This window comes from Gadus chalcogrammus, chromosome 17, assembly GCF_026213295.1.
Source record: "Gadus chalcogrammus isolate NIFS_2021 chromosome 17, NIFS_Gcha_1.0, whole genome shotgun sequence".
NCBI classification, from domain to species: domain Eukaryota; kingdom Metazoa; phylum Chordata; class Actinopteri; order Gadiformes; family Gadidae; genus Gadus; species Gadus chalcogrammus.
In genome coordinates, this window is record NC_079428.1 from 6,753,219 (window position 1) to 6,775,554 (window position 22,336).

Sequence of the window (22,336 nt, forward strand, 5' to 3'; positions counted from 1 at the left end):
TCGACCGTAGATCGAAGGTTTAGGTTCAAGCTTACACTGTGCTTGACTCACCCAATGCGGGGCTTCCATTGCCCTCATTTGAGGTTTTCAACAAGGGCTCATTTTCCTCCTCCAACATCTCCTGAAGGACCATTCCCCTTTCAGATGGACCGGCCTCTTCCTCCTCCTCCTCCTCCACCTCCTCCTCCTCCTCCACCTGGACAGGGTGGGTCCTCCCACCCTGCTCTCCCCCCATCTGTTCCTCAGCTTGGGTCGTGCCGCCCTGCACCGTCCCCGCGTCCGTCTCCAGGACTACCGCAGCAGTCGCCGCATCTTCCTCATCCCTGGCGGCGGTGTCTGGTCCATCGGGTAGGGGGGCTCCACCCGGACTGAGTTCTCTGTTGGAGGACTCCCTCTGTTCCTCTGGTCTTTGTGGGCCCTCCTCCTTATCTCCAGCGGTCTCGAGCTCTGATGTCTTTTGGGTAGTTTGAGCTCCCTGGGTTACCATTGTGTTGACGCTTTCTTCAAGTAACACTGGGGTCAGTTCTGGGGTGATGCTACGGCTGGACCCCCCTGTTGTTATCTCTTCGTCCCTGGCACCGGGTTCATGAGGAAACCCTTCTCCGACATCTTGGTGTTCGGTTTGCCGGAGGGCTCTACCGTCCACATCAAAGTCCGACGCAGTGTCCATTTCATCTGTGATGGAGATGGGGAACTGTTTTCCTTTCATTCTTGACAATCCATGGTTTTCTCTGAATGCCTCTTGCTCCCTTCCACCATTTGAGCACTTGCTTCTAATGTGGTTTACTTCACTCAACACTTGAGACTGATTTTCTGGCTCTTCTTCTCCTCTGTCTACATCCATAGCTGCCACAAAATCGACCATCAGACCCGCCCCACAGTTCCTACTCACGTTCAGTGGCTCATACAGCTGTCGCCGGTCAAGGCCTGTCTCTGGTCTTGTCTTGCCTTGGGGAAGCGAGAGCTGCTTCCATGGTTTGAGAAGTGCAGAACCCGGCCCCTCATACCAGGCTTTCCCATTTCCACCCCCAGTAGAGACCACTTTAACGTGGTCCAATCTTGGCAAGCACACTTTATGTTGGTTCTTTGGAGGTACATTTTGGAGGTAATGATCATCTTGGCATCCATCCCACTCCCGTGCACCAATTTCTCTCGGCTGGACCTTGTTCTGTACATCTGGTAGACAGTACTCAGACACTTGGCGGACATTAACAGATGATGGAGTTGGTTTCTGCAGGTGGAGATCGGGGTAAAATGCATCGAGATCTGGACCTTCTGGAGGAAGGCTGAGGGTAAAAAATGTCTCAGGTTCTTCAGTTAAGCTGCAGGGAAAAAAGCAATATAAAAAAATGTAAGACCCAAATGTCCCTTACAAACTGACTAAAATATTGAGCAATGCATTGGGTCAAGTGACGGTCATCTGAGACTGTTGGTGAGCATGACATTGCATTTCATTGAGTATTCTCTAATAATCAAATGATAGTAATCCAGTGATAAAAGCTAAATATGCAACAAAATCTCAAATCAAAAACACAGTGCTGTACCGAATATGCGAGGACAAAGGATGGCAACATTTAACTAATAACTACTTAATAATACTAATTAGGGCGACTAGTCCGGTCAAACGAGTCACCATCCAAAAACACACAAACATGCAAAATACACTGGCTTGGCTTTTAATATAAATGTAAACCGACATCACCTTTCAGATTCCTCCCTGCCTTGCTCACCTCTTCCAGGGGCTAGTGTCTTGCTGAGCAGGCAGGCCAGGCCTGTGCAGAGACCAACCATTACTTTGAGATCCTCCTGGAGCCGGCAAGACCACAGCTCTTTGGGGAGACGAGAGGGTGTGGCTCGCATACGGTAGGTTCCTGCGGCGGGAATCAGACTGGGACAGGAGCTGGTTGTAGTCTTTGCTGGGAAGGCACGGCCCTGTCTTACTTGAGGTACTGCCAAAGGAGTCTGGGTTCTGAGAGTGATCTGTCTGCTGGGAGGAGTCCCAACTGGTGGCCGCGGATGAGTATGATGGGGTTCTCGGCCAGGATGAGGAGGAATATGGCTGGGGTTGCGAGCCAGGTCTAAACAACAGCAATTATGTGGCAAACGATAATAACCTTTATAGCTGACACATCTATTATTGTACCCTTGAAAAGAAACAATTAATTGAATTTCCATCCACTAAATGGATCCTGGTACATAATAATATAAATAGCGTGCTCCCTTTTAAATGCATATGTGGGTTTGGTGACTTTATTGCACCAGTGTGAGTTGTGAGCCGTCAATTAATGGATATTGGATATTTTTCACTCTGGCACCCACAAGATCAATATGGTCAGAGTGATAACCACAGCATTTGTCCACACGATACACATGTGTTTGTCTTTGTGTGTATTGTGATAAATGACTTACCGTTCAGTTTCCCTGCCTTGCATCCTATGCTGAGTTGTGTTCCAGCCAGCCTGCACCAAGTGCTCCCTCTGACTTCCATAGCCCTCATCGACTTCTAACATCGGAGATAAAACGGCATAACAATGAACGCTACAGAATACTACAAGAATCACTTTATGTAAACTCCATTTTTGATTGCCTTATCACCATATTTAACTGTTTCATTTGAAATGGTTGCGAATGGAACTAGTTCAATACGATATTTTTGGCCAGCCACAGATATCCATCTTGGAACTGCTGCCATTGTTTCAAATGTGTTGGCATGTAATCGTGGCGGAAAGCACTAGTGTCTCTCTCTTGCAAACCAGGTCACAGTGACTCCGACTGTTCCTGTCTCGACTCACGCCGGCTGTAGCGGTGGTTGCTTCTGTTTCTGGATGGGGGCAGAGCCTGGGACCGCAGGGCGGCCAGGATCCTCTCTGCAGGCTGGGACAGAGGACCAAAGCACAGGCTGCGGCTCAGGCCTCCGTACCCCTCCATCTAGTATCCTGCGTAATCGACCCAAGAGACCAATGTGAGGGAGAAAAAACCTTGATGATGATAACCAACCATGATGACCAGTCAATTTATTGAATGCAAGCTGGACTCTGTTCAAATTATTTGTACGTTGAATAATATTTGAAAACTGAAGCTTTTAGGCCATGTCCCATTTATTGGTAATATTTACTCTTTCACATTACAATCACTAGACTCCTTTCATCTGAACATTTCAAGATATGCCCTTGATCTACTCTACACATGCCTGTCTGATGACTTTTGATCGGTGGGAAGCACTCATTCTCTGCAACGCAAGCCTCAACACGACACATGAGAAAGCAGTAGTTTGAAACTATAAGAATTTCGGCTACAAGAATATCGGTATACTTGTAGAGAATATCATATAAGGGCAATATTCAATATATCACTTTGTCTTTGAGGTTGATCAATTGGATAAATTAAGTAGGAAATTGAATTTGTTTTTCTATTTGAGGGTATATAAACATACTGTTAAAACGAGAGCATTAAGGTTCATGGCGAAATGAATAATCAGTGTTTTGGAGGTTGTCAGATTAGAAATCGCATTCATTCGGCTCGAATCCTTAAATACTAACGTTAGCTTAATCATAACACGTTAACTACGTAGCTAGAGTATTCGTACCTTGGATATCACAAATGATTTGCTAGCGTAGGAGTGGAAATATAACAATATAATACATGTATGAAACCGGTGTAATGGAAAACGAATTCATAATTTATTTATGACAATAACATACCAACAAAAGTACCAGTAAAAATATCCGGCTGTTTCTAGAAGACCTCAGCTGCTGGTTGTTGTTGATGCGCGCGCTATCAATCAAATAACGTTCACGTCAGACGCAACACGGGGACGTCTGACGTCACTGCAATTTCTCTAGTCCGACCGGCCAACCAAAATAGTATAAAAAAACTCGTTGTTTTGCTGGCGCTGGTCGTCGCCCCATTGTCTCCTTTCATTCTCAAGTAAAGGGCAGTTTCTGGTGAGTATTTCAACATGCGAAGCTGCAAATAACTTTAGCGTAAAGCCGCGAGCTATCGTTATGCGTATTACATGGTTATAGATCGTGCATGAATTGTATTGTCAACCACCTAGCTTGGGACCCTCTCGATTTCAGATGCTTGCATGAAGTTTGCACAAAGCGTGCATGTGCTTTCCTGTGTATTACGAGCTTTCTAACCAGTTTAGGACTATTTTACACAATCGTCTCTTTGGAACGCCACACAATAACTTATTTATATCATCCCAATCAGTATGGGACAAGATTTTGATGGTACAATGGGTCTTTAGCAAAGCTGCCAGAGTAATGTCCAACTACAAATATTACAAGTACTGAATAAATAGAACTTGCACTGCCTTTACATGCTTATGAGTGGGTATGTTCGTTTAGCAATGTGTACGTATGTATGTGAACTGTATAATATGTATGGGTACTTCGTACTTATGAAGATGTATTAGTACATGTCTATGTATTTATATGCATTAACTAGTACTGTACTGATGTCCTCTCACACAGCTGTCCAAAAAAAGAACAATGGTCCAAGCCAAAGCGTGGTTACTGACCAAGCACTTTGACGGCTTTCCCACTGAGAGCAACTTTGAACTGAAGCTCGAGCAACTACCAGAGCCTAAGGATGGAGGTGAAGAGGCATTCTTTGAGTGCTCTATATTGATTTATGTTTCATAAAAGATGAAGACCTTAGTTAGTAGAGCTCAAACATAGATTGTAATCTTTTTAAATATTTTCAGAGGTACTGCTGGAGGCTGTCTTCCTGAGTGTAGATCCATACATGAGGTAAATACAACGTCTAATATAATTTAGTCCTTTTGTGCATTAAACGTCTAAAAGTAAATCAATATTTTTTAAGAATGAGTAATAACATATAATAATGGCATATCGGTATCGTAAGCCAGTCATATTTATCATTAAATGTTTTTAATTTCCTCACCGCCACTGAATTGCGATTAATGTATTCAATGATTTTCCTTTTATTCTAGACCGTTTAGTAGAGTCCGCATGAACGAAGGCGAGGTCATGATTGGAACTCAAGTGGCCAAGTAAGGACATGTCGACATGTGCATGGGGGACAGTATCACATCAAAAGAGAGATGGATTAGATATAAGTAAATTGCATGGCTGACTTTGTTTGCACAAAATAACTTGACTTAATTGACTACACCTGCTGTTAATTACCAAGGTATTTGTTTTTCGATGCTGTAGTCACTAGCCGAAATAATATCCCAACCAGCCGCCATAACAAACATGTGTACTTTTATAGTGTATCATGATTGATTGGGGCTTTCTTCTCCAGGGTGATCCAGAGCAAGAATGCAGAGTTTGCGGTGGGCAGCCATGTGGTGGGACGCTGCGGCTGGAGGACCCACACCGTCTGCGACACAACCGGCCTGACTCCCGTCATGGCGGACTGGCCTGAAGACGTCTCTCTGTCTCTGGCCTTGGGTGCCATCGGCATGCCGGGGTAAGGTTTAGAGGGAGGCACAAGCCGGCTAGAGAGGGTCAGCCAGACTGGCTAGGGCGTACGGAATGAGAGAATCTAGTTGTTCGGAAAATATCTCAAACAGCTTTCTTATCCTTTATAAAACATCTGGTAGAGTTTGAGTCTCCGGACACACTCAATGCACCGCCTCCATCCCAGCTTTTCTCCTCACTGCCCCCACCCACGCCTCCACCCTCAGGCTGACGGCCCTGTACGGCCTGGAGGAGGTCCTGGGGCTCCAGGCCGGGGAGACCCTGCTGGTCAACGCGGCGGCCGGGGCGGTGGGCTCCGTGGTGGGGCAGATCGCCAAGATCAAGGGCTGCCGCGTGGTGGGCTCGGCCGGCTCTGACGCCAAGGTGGCCTTCCTCAAGGAGCTGGGCTTCGACCGGACCATCAACTACAAGACCGTGGGCTCTCTGGACCAGGCGCTGAGGGAGGCGGCGCCGGAAGGATACGACTGCTACTTTGAGAACGTGAGTCCTGGAGTGATGGACTGGAGTGGAGGTGCGCTTGAACAGTTATGTAGGATTCTCACTGAAACCACAGTCCCATTAAACTCTGGATTCTCATAGTTCTTTATATGCAAAATATATAAAAAATATTGTTTTATTTTATTCCCTTTCTTTCCTGCAGTCCATACAAATATTTTATGGGTAACTTCAGGTGAATAAAAGCAATTTTTTAGGCAATCGTGTTTCGGTTCAACTGAAAATTTCTCTCTGATTGGCAGGTTGGAGGGCAGTTCTCCAGTGTTGCTATACATCAGATGAATAACTATGGAAGAATAGCTGTGTGTGGATGCATCTCATTGTACAATGACACCACACCACAGACAGGTATGTGTTATTGAATTGATGATTGAAAGGTTAGACATAACGCTTCGCTTCCTTTGGTTAAAAATAGTGTATTGTATGGCATCCAGTAGGGTTAGGTGGATTCCGGTTTTACCAGTGCGGCTTGAACCACTTTAATAAAATGCAAACTTACTGTAAGGCTATTTTTCATTATGTTATTAGATGATCTGACACATTTAAGTGTAGCCTAGGCTAATGCTTACATCAGCAGCCTGTGTTGGTGGTGTTTTTAGTACCGTCCTTTTAAATGAGGGTTATGAATATCACACATTTACCACCTGCAATACCCCCTGCTTACCACTAATGGTACATGTCACAGAGGTCGACAAACACGGTCCTAAATCACTAAATCTTTTTGTCTTTCAGGCCCGTACCCACATCTGACAATGATCTTTAAGCAGCTCAAGATGGAGGGGTTCATGCAGTCCAGATGGGAACACAAACATCCAGAATCTCTCAAGAGACTGATGGCATGGATGAAGGAGGTCAGTGAATCAACTTACTGCTCAATTTGTGTTGCAATCATCGTCACACAACATTTAGCCCGAGGTTTGTCTTGTTGCGTGTCATTATTGAGACTTTATAAATCCCCAGGATGCTGTGGAAATGGTGTACCTCACGCTTCATGTTATGGACTTAACGGGCCTGCCTTAGATATTTCCTTATTCTTTGCTATAATTTGCTAGCTTTCTGAGACTTTCCTCTCACAAATAAGGGTACGGTCAGGGGGACCGGGGGATTTAGGTAATGATGAGCAAAGGGACGCCTTGATCGCTGGATTTCAAAACAATGCTGTCGTAGACAATGAAATAATTATGGAAGTACCAACTGGCACCTTACACAATACAGGCCAGTACAGGCCACCGCCGTGCTCGGAGAGGGAGGAAGTGGGGTATTCACCGCTAAAAGCCACTCTATTCTACACACTGCACTCTTTAACATATTTTCCTTTCATTTCCTTCTTCCTCCTCCAGGGAAAATTGCAATGCCGAGAGCACATCACGGAAGGCTTTGACAACATGCCTGCTGCCTTCATGGGCCTGCTACAGGGGGAGAACACTGGCAAAGCCATCATCAAAGTCTGACACGGAGGAGATGGGTGGAAGAGGTGTATTTTGGTCCAAGATGATCATTATCAAGCCCATTAGCTCAAACCTAATGATCTGTTTAATAGAATCATTAACAGGCGATAGTGTCCGACAGAATAACATTAAAGAATGAAGGAACGAATAGCTTGGGCACCGTTAATACGTGTGTGTGTGTGTGTGTGTGTGTGTGTGTGTGTGTGTGTGTGTGTGTCCTCACATGGAATGTTAACGCATGTAATACACACTGTAGCTGGCAGGACTTTGAAGTGTGTTTACAGTATAGTGGGCCACACGGGGATGCTCCTGTCTTCAGTAATCTCTTGAAAGCAACAGCCGTTCTCTCTTAATAGACACAACACACCATATGTGTGTGAGTGCAGAGAGGAAGTTAGAGAGGCGAGAGAAATGGAGAGAGATGTTTCTGTCTCAACTTTGTCAACTCAATTAAACATTTTAGACTGTTTATAACTAACCCATAACAAAAACATTCGTCTCATGTCCTTTGGTTCACTGTTTGCCACTGTTTGACACTTAGGCACAAATAAACTGCAATCCTGAACATTATCCAGTCAACTTGTTAGTTCCATGCTTTCACTTGGTGTGTATATTGTGCAAGGGGACTCGCCATTTAGTTTCCCTGCGTGCGTCCTTTCCTGAACGGTGTTCCAGTCATCCCGCAGTTCTCCCTCCGACTTCCACAGCCCTTACCCACTGCTAACAGAGATACAACGGCATAACAGTGACCTTTTCAGTTAAGTTTAGAAACAATACAATCTCCAGTATCACTTGGAACATTTCAACATATTTCCTGTGATTACCCTACACACTACCTGTCTGATAAGCTGCCACGTCTTCTGCCTCTGTGGGCAACACTATGCTAGCCTAAACACAACACATGAGAAAGCAGCACGTATAATATTATATACTAGTAATACTATCAGCACTGATTATTGTAGCATTTTCTTAGAAATTGTGTTATTGTTTGGCAACTCTGGGACATGGACATCATTTTAGGCAAATGCAGAAAAAGATTTACCATTAAAAAAGATGATTTGATTATGCTCAATAGCGTTTAATCCAGAAACATACATATTTAAATAGTACAAGAATACATAGAGAAGTTCTAACTTTATTATAACGATTAGTTAAGCTGAGATAAGGGATTACAGAATGAGAGAACATTCAAATAGCCGGATTCAAACGCGCCGTCTCTCCCTCCACGTCTGAGCTCAGTTTAAACAGCTCCCATCCAGATACCGCTGTGAGTGACAGTACACGAGGGGAGAACATTTCCTCTTGTGCGCTTGTTAGAGGACCAGTGTTGACGCGTGTTTAAAGAAGGATTAGGGGTCAAATTGAGGCGCATTCGATTCTTCAGGCCGACAGTAGTCCAGGCAGACTGGACGTGGCGTTGCTGCCGTGTTCACGGTTATGGTTATGGCTGGTTTATGAAGGGCGCGCCCGCCGTCAGTGCTGCCCTTTCCTGCCGGCCGCCTTGGCCTCCTGGTCCTTCACGGCCCGCTGCAGGAGCCGGGGGTCCAGGTGGAAGTAGACGTAGAGGTCCCTCTCCCGCCTGAGGGCGGCGCTGCGCTCCAGCTGGGAGCGCTTGGCCCTCACCTCGCCCATGATGTCCTGCATCAGCCGCTGCAGCCGCTGGAGCTGGGACTCGGCGTCCGCCAGGTTGAGGCTCAGCTCCTGCAGAGGGCGAAGGCCGGAGCTCAGCGGGGGACTTCTGATGCTTACTTGTATTTCGTTAGCCTCACAGCATCACCGCCTCAAAGTCATATTCGAAGGTTCATCTTGTGTTCAGCATCAGAGATGCCTGGGTCAAATAGAGGACTTGGGCAGATTGTGATTATGGAATGTAAAAAGCACTCTGATTGGCTGAGGATATAGCCACTGAGGCACAGTGAATCAGCAGCGTTAAGAGAGTAGAGTTAGGTTAGCTATCACAATATGGCCAAAATATGACTTAGGCAACTATGCTATGAGGCTAACGAATTAGGAAATACTTTTAGTCAAAGTGACACAATGAAGACAGATTAAAAAGGCCTTTAGGGCGAAGGTGGGGTCCAGGACCAGGACAGGTCTTGGGTGTCCAAGACCTCATAACAAAGTGGGTTTTTTAACTTGAACTAGGTTCCAGACCATTTACAATAAATAAGTATGGAGAAATTAGACATTATCTTTCTATGATGGGGTTGAGGCTTTCTCAATAACTACCTGATGTTGGAGAATTCTCACAATGCAAATTGGTTACCAAATATACTCTTGCCCATACAGCATGCAGTGCTCACACACCCAACATCGTGTCTTTATAAATGAGCTAAATCATGCCATTGAAGAAGAGAATCCCCCCAAAAAATGAGCACAAGAAACCATAAAATCCAGGGTACGAGTGCGTGTTATTCGGTGTCCATTAGATGAAAACACATTTAACTTGTTTGGTGTGAAACATTGCTTGGTAATCCTTTTCCTCCACCGTGCCACCAGTTCCCACTCACCCAATATTGATTGTAATAACACATGTTCACTCACGTCATGTTGCATTGCACTGTAGCAATGACGTCAGTAGAGATGGTGAGTAAAAGGTTGAGTCACGCTATTCCTAGCTCATTCAAAATGCCTTATAAATCTCAATATGAACCGAGCATAAAAAGAACGAGGCGTAGAAACTATGCTTTATTGGAAGACCTCACTACAAGTAGCTGTTTATGGTAAGTTTTTTAAATGCCACTTTAACTCAATATCCCCTCATAAATTGGAATTTTCTTTAAAACAGGATTTTCCCAATCATCTGTGTTTTGCATTTTACAAGGATTTTTTTTTACCATTACCGTGTTCAAATTAAACTATTAAGCATATAGTAAAGACACGCACGGTGTGTTTCAGAATGTGTGTGCTCCGACTTAGGAGCGGTCCATGTTGATCGTGGCATCAGAGAGGGTTGAGCTTCTCAGACACATTTGACAGTGTTTGTCACATTTCATATCAAATCAGGCCTTTTAACACTCATACTCAACGGCTTGTAAAAGCTTAAACGTGGAAAAGGGAGAGAACTGGGGAGAACTCGTCCCCCTTCCTAACTCTCCACCCAAAATTCACGTTTTACAGGTAAAGTGTTTGATTTCAAGCTGAGACCGGAGCTCAATAAACTTTAAAAACCCTGATGTCAAATGTGCTACTGCAGTTGCTGCTGGGCCGTTAAGCAGCGCGAGGGATGAAACAGAACACCGTAGAAATAATTCAGCAGTCCACACACAAAACACATCTACAATGAAGTAGGGGATCGGGCCAGCAAAGCATTGGCAGCCCAACTTACCCATCCTTCCATCTAACCTCGGGTTGTACAAAGCAGAACACTGCCACAGCCCTGAGAGAAGTGAGTGAGCGAGTGAGTGAGTGGGTGGGGGAGACAGTGAGTGGGGGAGACAGTGAGAGGGACACCCACCTGTGCATTGGGGCAGAGCAGCTCCTGGCCGGCCCCGGCCGTGGGACATACCTGCGGCTCCAGCACCAGCTGCTGGAGCTCCGTGTAGGTGGCGCGGTGCAGCGCCTCACAGTCGCCCTGCAGACGGGCCGCCGTGTAGCCCTGCTGGCGGGCCGCCCCGGCCAGCGCCTCCCGGGCCGCCTGGAGGTCGGCGGACAGGTCCAGCGCCGCCTGGTCCAGGGCCTCGTGGGTCCGGAAGGGCTCCGCTGGGCCCTGGCCCGCACCGCACCTGGAGCCCTCCAGGACCTGCAGCAGTCTGAGGGGAGCGGAGGAGCCGTTATTGGTGGGGGCCGGGGCTCTAGTAAGGTACCCCATCTGGAGCCATGGGGTGATTTTAAACCACACTGCAGAACTCCTATGTTTGTCATGCTTGCCCTTTCAGACTTCTTCTTGATGGTGGTTAGTGAGGTCCCTGTACAGCGCTTTGGGGACTTGAAAAGCGCTATAAAAATTAAATGATTATTATTTATTTTTGCATTTCCCAGATGTATTTTGAGAGTTCAATGCTCATGGAAAATGCTATTAGGACTGCATACGTATTACGTAGTGCCTTTTCGTAACCAGTGGCCACCCAAAGCGCTTTACAATATTGCTTAACAATCACCCAGTCATGCACACATTGACATACCGATGGCTGCGTCAGCCATGCAAGGCGACAGCCAGCTCGTCGGGAGCAGTCAGGGTGAGGTGCCTCGCTCAGGGACCCTAACACTTAAGCTAGGAGGAGCCGGGGATCGAACCTTGCAGTTACCAGCCAACCCGCTATACCTGCTGAGCTACTGCCGCCCCCTGTGTAATGATCCAGGGATGGGTTCAATGGCCTTTGGAATACGGGGCCTGAAGTAATCCTGATGATGACGCTAAGGCTTCAGGAATGAAACAGGAGAGTGAGGCTCCACCTGCTGAAGCTGGCGTCCTGCAGCTGATGATGGGGCTGGGCCTGGGGTTAGGGACCAGCTCTGGCTGGGCCAGGGCGTCGGCCCTGAGCGCCGCCTGCTCGCTCTCCAGGGACAGCCGTTGCCGGGTGTCCCCCAGCTGCTTCAGTGCCGTCCTCCACCCTCTCAGCTCCACCTCCAGGGCTAGCAGGAGCAGGTCAAACAGAGACTTCTGGCGGAGCAGGTAGTCACGCACCTGGCCCGGGAGCATACGGAAACATTTCTGCTATAGAATATACCCTTTTTTGATTGGTCACTGCAACAAAAACAAATACGAGTCACAATACATTATTTTAGAGAACTATTTGATAAGAATTGGATGCACTGTCCATTAATTAGGGCTGTGCGATTAATCCAATTTTGATTCAAACGATCATAAAACGATTATAAATCAGGTTGAAAGCTGATTTTCTATTTGAACATCTTGCGTATCTTTTTAAAAGGGTAGATTTCAAAGTTCTCAGTTACAATGGGTTTTTTTGGGGAGAAATGCTGAAAAAAAATCGTTTGAATAATCGTGATTTCAATATTGACCAAGCTAATCATGATTATGACATTTCCCATAATCGAGCAGCCATACCATCAATCAGAATCCGATCAATGTTGTGTTGGCATGCCCCAACAGGTATGAAACACGAGTGTGTACGGAAACATTTGTACTATGGAATATACACTTTTGTTTGGTCATCGCCACAAAAAAAGAGTTTTGTCTCTTTTAGAGAATAATTTGGTTAAAAAAAAGAAGTCCATTAATCAGAAACCGATCCATGTTGTGTTGGCCCCAGCTCACCTGGTCCTGCCTGGAGGTGTAGTAGTCTTGGCGGGCCAGCTGCAGGGCCAGGTCCCCCCTCACCACGGGCACGTTGAGCAGCCGTGACGCCTCCCGCAGCACGCCGGGCAGCCGCCCGCGGACCAGCGTCTCCAGCTCCGCCTCCACCGCCTGCAGCTGGCGCCGGGACACCGCCTCGCGCACCGCCAGCGACGAGGAGGCCAGCATGCTCTGGGAGGGGCAGAGGGGCAGAGAGACGGAGGAGGGGGGGTCAAGGACCAGGAGGTGTCTCAAACAAATACAAACACGGAAGCTTCAGAAGCAAAAAAGGATTTCCTGTAATTATTCGGTTTTCTGCTGACAAAACTAGGTTATTCAAAAGAAGTATGGTTTTACAGGCAATATACAATTCCATTAGTATACATAAATGACTAACTAAGTCAAATGTCCCTTTACCTTGGCCCGTGAGCCTGTCTCTGAGAGCCAGGCCAGCCCGGCCTTGAGGCTGTGCTCCTCGGCTGTGGCCTGCAGCAGCTGATGCTGGCCCACGATGAAGGCCCACTGCAGCCTGGCCATCTCGGTCCTACGCCGCTCCACCGCATCACCACCACCTCCCTTCTCATTCTCCTCAAACTCCTCCTCCCTCCTCCTCTCCTCCTCCCCTTCTCTCCCGTCGCAGGAGCTGAGGTCCAGCAGCCGGCAGCCGTCCGAGCAGGTCTCCACCATGTCGGAGATCCCCCTGAAGAACTGCTTCTGGGTGAAGGCGGACAGTGTTTTGGTGTTGAGCTCCTCCTGGTGCAGATAGGGATCCAGGGACAGCTGGGAGATCAGCTGGAAGCGGCGGGGCGCGGCTGCCTTTGGCCCAGCGGGGGTGGGAGCAACGGCGACCCCGGATTTCTTTCCCGGGGGGACTTCCGGGTGAGCCGGGAGGTACGAGGCCAGCCTTCCCACCTCCTCTGTGAGGTTCTCCAAAAGAGCGTTGGCGTTGGCGTTCTCAGCCCCCACGGCGGCCATGCCCTCCTTCAGCAGGGCGGACGCCCTCTCCTGCTCGGCTGAGAGCCGCAGGCCGGCGTCTCCCCGGGCCGTGGCCAGGACCTGGAGCTTGCTGTGGCGACGCTGCTTCAGAACCTTCTCCCGCTGCAGCGCCTGTAGCTTGGCCTCCAGCTCCTCCACACTGGCGTCGTTCTCCCCCGTCACGAACCAGGTCTGTGACGCGTTGCTCCCGTCGGCGGGCCCAACGGTCTTGAGGACCTGTCCAAGAGCCGCCTCGTCCAGTAAGGGCTTCCCCGACTTTTGAAGCTCACGGAAGGCGCGAGCCTCCTCTGGCGCTAAGACGTTGGCTCTGCCGAGAGTGCGGCAGACGAAGCGCAAGAAGTGCAGGTTCTCCGGGGCGCAGTCGAACAGCCAGTCGAACGACGAGCCCTTGAGCGACGTCGCGCCGGGGTAACCCAGGCGACCAAGCGCCTCCACAAACTGACCGCCGTCTAGCATGGTGCCTCAGCCGGATGCAAACCTCTGCCTTTGGTACGAGACGATCACAGAACAATGCAACGGAGAAGTTGGCTACGTTTTTTGAGCAATACAGAAAAACAAAGCTTTCTTCTAATGCCTACTATTTGTATCTGCCAAGACATGAAATTAGTAACACACGTTATAATATGAGGGGAAAATCGAACTCAAAATCCGGGGTGTGCCTTGCCGCTGATCATAACAATAACAACACGAGCGCTGTCGCCGCTGTGTGTTAGTAAAATATCCTTAAAGTTATTTGTAGAGTAATAGTCATATAAGGAGAAAGTAAATTAATAATTGTACCATATAGTTGCTTGTCAACATACGTTGATGTTAAAATTAGGTAACTTTGATTTGCCTAACGTTAGGTTATAGTCTTATTGGCAACAGGGCCTTCAAAAGCATTAATGTTTTTAGGAATGCTTAAAAAATTAATAATCAGGGATACGAATGTTGGTAGTTTAAGTAGTTTATATTCGTATCGCCTACCTAAATATTAGCTAGTTAGCTACGAGAGTATTAGCTACTCAGGTATCACTTTCTGCTAGCGTCTGACATAATATACAAATAGTTAATAACATCAGCAAGTATAAGTATTGAACTAGTGCGATGGTATTCAATGTTTGCTAGGACAGTTAGCACAAACACTTACCAATTCAAAAATTGCAGGCTGTTTCGAGAGGAGCCCAAACTTTTGCTTGTCGTTTATGTATTTGGTGTTGCGCGCGCTATCATCCAAAATAACGTTTACGTAATACGCAACAACGTTGCGTCTGACGTCACTGCGGGACCTCCTCCAGCAGATCAGAGTTCCAAATTCCATTGCCCACCCTCTCATGTCCAGCCGAACTTGAATTCATTCTAAAGGGTCCTTCTCCTCCAAAGCACACTCCTCTTTATGGAAAACGTCAGCTGGTAAGTAACTCCATTGTCAAGCTAAAAAGTTTTCCGTGCAACTGCCATTTCTCATTTACCTATATCTGGGATATAGGATTTAACTGGTTATTTGTGTATAATAAATGGTTATTTATTGTGCATGTATTTGAATTTGAATCTTATGGGGTTTCTGGTTTTAATATACCGGAGTGAAGTTTGCATTAAGCTTGCATGTTCTTAATTCCTGTGTTATGTGCGCTCGTAAACTTTTTCTTCATACACTTGTATATACTTTTGGAAACTATTTCAGCTGTATTTTGGACATATTCTTCTCGATAAAGCATATGTGTTACACTTTCTACAACGTCGATGCTTAATAAGATGGTTTGGGACTTCATGCCATTTTATATAGCTGCCTGATGCGTTCTGCTTGACGCTTAAGTTATACAAACTAAATACGCGTAGATCTCTGTCATTTTGCTTCACTCTGGATGATGACAGAGTTACGTCAAACAAGTACATTAAACCATCTCCTCTCACACAGCTGTTCAAAAAAAAGAAAAATGGTCCAAGCCAAAACGTGGATACTGACCAAGCACTTTGACGGCTTTCCCAAGAAGAGCGACTTTGAACTGAAGCTTGAGCAACTACCAGAGCCTAAAGATGGAGGTGAAGAGATAACCTTCTTGACTAGAAAACGGTTTGGTCTAGATATGTCGCGAAGCTGCTTCTCCTGGGCATCAAGTGCAGTGCTGTCTTTGTGTCAATCTCATTAGAGCTAATAGGTGAGAAGTCAAGGATTCCTTTTATTCTATTAATATTTATTAAAATATTTTTCAGAGGTAATGCTGGAGGCTGTTTTTCTAAGTGTGGACCCATACATGAGGTAATTGTGGAGTGAAATATAAATTTGGCATTTTTTTTAATTGTACAGCTTTAAAATAAATATATTAAAAAATCAACTGAGAAAGTGACAATGAAACGTATATGCTGTTTTTGAGTGTTTTTGCCTTTCCTTGCCTCTTTATTCCAGGCCATTCAGTAGAGTCCGCATGAACGAAGGCGAGGTCATGATTGGAGCTCAAGTGGCCAAGTAAGGACATGACAACATGCCCACAGGGGCTAGAGTCACATATAAATGGGATGAAACGACAGAGAGATTTGCATATCTGACTTTTCTTTGGCAAAATTACGAGAATTGGTAATTAACTACACCTGCTGTTAATTACCGAGGTCCTTGATCTCCAGGGATGCGGGAAGGATGTGAATAACAGCATAGTTTCGTGGCTAACGCATCACAACACTAATCCTTGATACGCTCGGCTGGTTGCAACCAGAAGGCTTTTGATGATAAACACACTGATCAAATCTCTTTTCTGATCTTTCAAAGAGGGGATGAAAACAAACTAACATCTGGTTTTAAAATAGCACCAGATGTATCCTCTTCAACTTGGTTTTCCGGGGACCACAAATGGACTTTGGATAGAACGGATCTGACCTATTTAATACCCTATTCTAGATGTAGCCACAGAAAAACGGGGTACAATTTTATCAATATCAACGCCAACTAGCACAATAACATCTCACACAGCTGCCATAACATATAAGTACATCATTTGTACAAAACAAGATTTTTGTAATGTATTGTTTTTTCAACTTTTTTCTCCAGGGTGATTGAAAGCAATAACGCAGCGTTTGCGGTGGGCAGCCATGTGATGGGTTACTGCGGCTGGAGGACCCACACCGTGTGCGACACAACCGGCCTGACTCCCGTCATGGCGGACTGGCCTGAAGACGTCTCCCTGTCCCTGGCCTTGGGTGCCATCGGTGCTTCGGGGTAAGGTTAAGGAAGGTAGTACAAGTCGGCTTCAGGCTCAACCAAACTGGCTAGGAGGTACGGAGGTTTAGTGGGGGGCCCCCCCTGACCCCTCCTTCTACAACTGTTACGCCACGTCCTGCCCCACGGTCGGACACCCCTATCTGGTGGCCGCTCGGCGCCACTGGTCCTCACTCCCTCTACACACCTGTCTGCCATCTACAATCACCGTTCCCCTACTTCAGCCGGGGATCTCGAATCAGCCGGCGGCAGTTCGTCGTTTACCACCACTCAGTTAGTGTCGGTCCTACCAGCGTTATCCTAAGTCTAGTCCGTTTTCCCTGTCCTCCGGTAACCCTTTTCCTCCGTCCGTAGTTCTCCGTTCGTCACCCTGACTACCTGTAGCCGAATCCCTGCCTGCCTGACTACGTCTCAGCTCCTCTCTGTCAAGCGTTTGGGCCCTCTCGTTCTGTAACCTTAGCAACAACGACGTAGGGGGAGCCGTGCTGGCCTGTAAGGGGCCAGTAGGTACTTCCAAAATGATGTCATCATCCACAACAGCATCAAGTGGCCAAGTTTCAAGAGATAAGGTTCCTTGATAGATTTATAGATTTTATTTTTTTGTTAGTCTGTAAAACTAGAGGTAATAAACTAGGATTAAATGAGTGATTGTTATTCAAAATGAAGAATTCAACCTCTCCAGAGCCCTTTGTCCGTTCCGGGCTACCTTAGAACCCAGGCGGGGCAACATGGTGGGCTTCCTGGAAGTGGGCCAGCTCCCTATGTAAATATTATAAAGGGCTTAAACAAGTTTTTGTTAGAAGGTAAAGAAACAATAAATTATTCTTATTTTCATGTGGTTATACACTAATTAACACTCACTTATAAATATGATATTAATTTCTGCGGGACAAGTCTGTTCCGCTAGGTGCAACACACTGCACCTTTGAGAATTATTTAAGCGTCTTTTTAGAAGTTAGATGGCATTCGAGTGTTAGAGAATTTTTGCTTAAGTTCTGTTGAACATCTGTGTGTGGGTCAGAAGTTCAAATGGATCCTTGGTCTCGTTGTATAGGAACGCCTTTCAAAAGCTTTGTTATTCTTGTAAGACATCTGGGAGTCTGAATACCAGAAGTCCTAGTAATCTGTAACTCCCTCTGTGGCCTTGTTTTGTTCTCCTGACGCTTTTGAGAAAGTCATCCCTCATCTGTTCTAACTATCAACATTAGATTCTTAGTCATCTGCGTTCACACAGAAAGTTTGTTGATCTCGTAAGGGAAGTTCAATAGTTACACCAGCACAAGAAAAATCATGGCCACTCAAACAAGGGAATAAAATTGTGCAAATAACGCTGATAATACAAATTGTAATCAACCAATTTATGCAACTAATGTACACAATACAATCTATTAATATGAAATAAATAAATATGTATGTTCATGATCATCAGAGAGATGTACTTAAAGGTGCCAATGTGCTCGGTGGTTAAAGTGTAAAACACTCAATGCACCGCCTCCACCCCAGCTTCTCTCCTCACTGCCCCCACCCACGCCTCCACCCTCAGGCTGACGGCCCTGTACGGCCTGGAGGAGGTCCTGGGGCTCCAGGCCGGGGAGACCCTGCTGGTCAACGCGGCGTCCGGGGCGGTGGGCTCCGTGGTGGGGCAGATCGCCAAGATCAAGGGCTGCCGCGTGGTGGGCTCGGCCGGCTCTGACGCCAAGGTGGCCTTCCTCAAGGAGCTGGGCTTCGACCGGACCATCAACTACAAGACCGTGGGCTCTCTGGACCAGGCGCTGAGGGAGGCGGCGCCGGAAGGATACGACTGCTACTTTGAGAACGTGAGTCCTGGAGTGATGGACTGGAGTGGAGGTGCGCTTGTTTTATGCAGCCACTTGGAGGACTTTTTCTTACTTTAGCCTTCCAATATTATGAATCCACCTCCAAGTTTGATCTGTTAGTTGTGATTTGCAGTCTTTACAACATGGGATTCAGCTCAAGTTTCCCTCAGTCCCATCTCCTTATCCAATATCCAATATCTATATTCCAATGTATTTCAATTCTGCGTGCTTCTCCTATGCACATATATGTTTCACTTTTTGTTTTATTTTTAATCTTTTGATTCAACTCTACCTTTGTCTGGTTGCCAGGTGGGAGGGCCGTTCTCCAGTGTAGCTTTGCCACTGATGAACGACTTTGGACGAATAGCTGTGTGTGGAGGCATCTCCTTGTACAATGACACCACACCACAGACAGGTGTGTGTTTTATTTTCACCGTCAAGCGGTTACATTTGCTGTGTGGTTAAAAAGGGAATGTTTTTTATTAAGCTATGGCGCAAGATTTATAGAACTGCATGTTTCCCTCTGTCATTACACAATCCACATTTACAGTTTTTCTCATTCGCTTTGGTACATTTCTCAGATCAGAATTGAAGTGCTCAAAACTACCTGTTCAATCTTCACATCATTGTGTCACATGTGCACATCAAAAAAGCAGTTTCTCATTTCTTTGAACAAGTTGCAAATGCTTTGGTACATTCATGCAAATGATTATGTACAATTCTCTGCTCTATGCTACATTATCAATTGCTTATGTCATGTTGATCAAAATGAATCTATATAGAATATTCTCACCCCTACAACATTTAGGCATTAGTTCATTGCATAAGTCTTTACATGCAAAATGGTTGAACAAGTTGTCATAATATGTCAAGCATATTTCTATACATTTCCATTAGACTTTTTTTCTAAACCTGTCCTGAATTGGTAAATTGCTACGAGGTGAATCTTGACCCTCTCTAAAGAAGGGAAATGTGTGAAGTGTTAGATCAACCAACGATCAACCAGTTTACTGAAATAGCTCAAAGATGCATCGCCTGAACCATGAACTGGCAAGTATATATATAGCTGGAGCACAACACAATGTTACATTGTCTGACAAATGGAAGGACACGGAATTGGACAGGGTCAACAGCCAGAGAGAAGAAGAGGAAGAGGAGTGAGGCTGCGTGAAAATGAGAATTTGTGCCTCAACAGACAGGAACGTCAGGAGGTGTAGGAAGGCTGCACTGTAATTCCTACACCAATGCATGTACAATTTACCCTAAGGAGATTTTCCTATGTTCACATTTCTAGCAATGACATGGTCTGTCAACAAATGACAGTACAAACAGTCAAAGCGCAAATGTGAATCTTGTCCAGTCTCTTGCAATCAATCTCCTTCATACACTAGGTTTAACTTACACTTTACAATAATTGTCTTCAAAACGTCAGCCATTACATTTACATCAGAACATCCCTCCAGGGTACACTGTTATATCGACAACATGACTAAGCAATTTGACACATATTTACTTTTGAGAAACTAACTAAGGATTTTGATCAAGAGACTGGCTTTTGCATGAAATCCATGGTGTTTTGCTATTTTTAAGAATTGTTTTGAGCAATGCACTGTTTTTCAAATTTCAATTCTGATCTGAGAAATGTATCAAACGAATGAGAAAAAATGTAAAAGAAAAAACACCTATTCATTGTGTGATCTGTGAAACATCATGTTTGGCCCCCCTTTGTACAGAAGATGGCGCCATTGTCCCTCACCTTCTAGCTCAAATGCTGGCCAGTTTATTTGCCCAACCTCACTCTTCTTCTTGTTGTCTTTCAGGCCCGTACCAACACCTGACCATAATCTATAAGCAGCTCAAGATGGAGGGGTTCCTTGTGACCAGATTTGAACACAAACATCCAGAATCTCTCAAAAGACTGATGGCATGGATGAAGGAGGTCAGTAAATAGACCTAATGGTCAGTTTGTGATTAAGTCATCGTCAATCATCGGTTTTCCACTGGTTGTGAGCCATCTTTTAGACTCTTTCATTCACCAAGATGCAAAACTGCTGAATTAAATTGTTCCTCATGCCTCCTCATAAAGGGCCAACAATAAATATTTGCCTAATCTATCTTTTTAATCTATAATTTGCAAGCCTTATGAGACTGCATGTCCGCCTGCCTTAAGCCTGTTGGAAGCATCTCCAAAAATATCCAGATGATAGGACCAATCAGTGCTAGGGGGAGGGAGTTTTAGTTCATGACGAATAAGGACTGCAATTTAAAAACAATGGCGGTGCCTTAGGAAAGTGTAGCCATCGAAGGGAGAACTGCACCAATTTTATACAAGATTAACTAAATAACAATGTTAAAAGATTAACAGAAATTTCAATAAAATGCTTCTAGAGGAGAAGATATTTTGGGAAAAAGGTCCACCCTTTATTTAAAGAAAAATGGATGATGGGTGGTAAATTTAATTTATATACAGATTTGTTTACTTATATTTGTTCTTCCTTCTTCCTCCTCCAGGGAAAATTGCAATGCCGAGAGCACATCACGGAAGGCTTTGACAACATGCCTGCTGCCTTCATGGGCATGCTACAGGGGGAGAACACGGGCAAAGCCATCATCAAAGTCTGACACGGAGGAGATGGGTGGAAGAAGTGTTTTTTTGTCCAAACTGCTCACTATCAAACCTGCTCAAAACCTGATGATCTGTTTTATAGAATCCCTGGTCTTTCCCTAGAAAGGAGTTAATGCCTAAGGCTCAAATAAACTCCTTGTGCTTCTGCTAATTTTTTTATTTATTTTTTACAATATTTACATCTAACGTTATGAACTGGTATTCATTCTAAACCACAGCAGTTTTATTTTGTGTGCGTTTGTGTTCTGTAAACACTTTCTAATTCTAAATGTAACATTAAAGCGTGTTACACTCGCTTTAATGTTAGGGTTTACACTCATTTGCATATCAGGCACTTCAATGCAAAGAGGCAGACTCAAAGATACGTCTCTCATTGTACCTTGAGAGGACCTTTAAATCAATCAAACACTACCATTTTTTTAAACCAATTTATTTTTAATCTTTGATTTATAATGAGAATAAGAATAATGTATTATTAGACACCGATTCAGTGTCATAGGTGGGGGCGTGGTTTGTGAAAAGTGCCGAGAGCCTAGTTGTGTGTAGTTTGACTATTTACTATATGACCCTCTGTAGACGATGTAACCAACCGTTTTTTAAACTGTATACCTCTCATTTCCAATTATTGTCACAAACAAGTTACATTTGTCTCAAAAGGGTTGAAATAAGATACGATTACAAAAAAAAAGCTAGGCACACCCAGAATCATAACATTGCTATGCTATTGGACGTTTAAGCTTTCATTCAACTATTCACCAGGACCGAAGGATTTTGTCTAGTCATTGTGACTCAGGAATTATCCTCTGAGTCGACTTAAATAAAATGCAGCATATACTTGATGCCAACATATATGGTAGCTTTTATAATGGCAAAGACATACTATTCTTTTTCATAATTTCTTTATAAAACAATATTTAATTTTTCGGACATGGTTTTGATTAATAAAGTTGAAGATTTAAACAAGGGAACCCGCTGCAAATGCGATTTTTTTTAAATATCCAACAGAAATAGATTTGTAGAATGTCCTGGAAACGCTGTATTCCTTATTGCAGCTGCACCCCTGTCTTCCGGT

The 22,336-nt window shown here is 45.2% G+C and overlaps 3 protein-coding genes across 3 annotated transcripts; 2 read left to right on the forward strand and 1 right to left on the reverse strand.

Annotated features, from left to right (window-relative positions):
- Positions 1-3,816: 3,816 nt before the first annotated feature.
- LOC130369870 (prostaglandin reductase 1-like) lies at positions 3,817-7,992 on the forward strand. Its single transcript, XM_056575452.1, has 9 exons — positions 3,817-3,944; positions 4,479-4,602; positions 4,712-4,757; positions 4,961-5,020; positions 5,275-5,442; positions 5,660-5,933; positions 6,191-6,296; positions 6,681-6,799; positions 7,289-7,992. The coding sequence occupies exons 2-9, from the start codon at positions 4,497-4,499 to the stop codon at positions 7,397-7,399; spliced, it is 990 nt and encodes a 329-aa protein (XP_056431427.1). The 5' UTR covers positions 3,817-3,944; positions 4,479-4,496; the 3' UTR covers positions 7,400-7,992.
- A 294-nt stretch (positions 7,993-8,286) lies between these two features.
- Positions 8,287-14,892, reverse strand: haus3 (HAUS augmin-like complex, subunit 3). The gene is given in 7 exon segments (XM_056575432.1): positions 8,287-9,097; positions 10,854-11,148; positions 11,792-11,813; positions 11,816-12,023; positions 12,618-12,827; positions 13,053-14,115; positions 14,761-14,892. Coding segments are annotated over 6 exon segments (1,998 nt in total). The 5' UTR covers positions 14,088-14,115; positions 14,761-14,892; the 3' UTR covers positions 8,287-8,869.
- A 22-nt stretch (positions 14,893-14,914) lies between these two features.
- Positions 14,915-22,273, forward strand: LOC130369869 (prostaglandin reductase 1-like). The gene is made up of 9 exons (XM_056575451.1): positions 14,915-15,023; positions 15,529-15,653; positions 15,825-15,870; positions 16,018-16,077; positions 16,654-16,821; positions 18,365-18,638; positions 18,948-19,053; positions 20,459-20,577; positions 21,150-22,273. The coding sequence occupies exons 1-9, from the start codon at positions 15,007-15,009 to the stop codon at positions 21,258-21,260; spliced, it is 1,026 nt and encodes a 341-aa protein (XP_056431426.1). The 5' UTR covers positions 14,915-15,006; the 3' UTR covers positions 21,261-22,273.
- The last annotated feature ends 63 nt before the right edge of the window (positions 22,274-22,336 follow it).

Bases quoted from the DNA above. Each gene is read 5' to 3' on its own strand.
- LOC130369869 (XM_056575451.1), top strand. The intron at 15,871-16,017 runs GTAATTGTGGAG...TCTTTATTCCAG, and splicing joins AGTGTGGACCCATACATGAG to GCCATTCAGTAGAGTCCGCA. The intron at 19,054-20,458 runs GTGTGTGTTTTA...GTTGTCTTTCAG, and splicing joins TGACACCACACCACAGACAG to GCCCGTACCAACACCTGACC.
- LOC130369870 (XM_056575452.1), top strand. From the start codon at position 4,497: ATGGTCCAAGCCAAAGCGTGGTTACTGACCAAGCACTTTGACGGCTTT. The intron at 4,758-4,960 runs GTAAATACAACG...CTTTTATTCTAG, and splicing joins AGTGTAGATCCATACATGAG to ACCGTTTAGTAGAGTCCGCA. The intron at 6,800-7,288 runs GTCAGTGAATCA...TTCCTCCTCCAG, and splicing joins TGATGGCATGGATGAAGGAG to GGAAAATTGCAATGCCGAGA.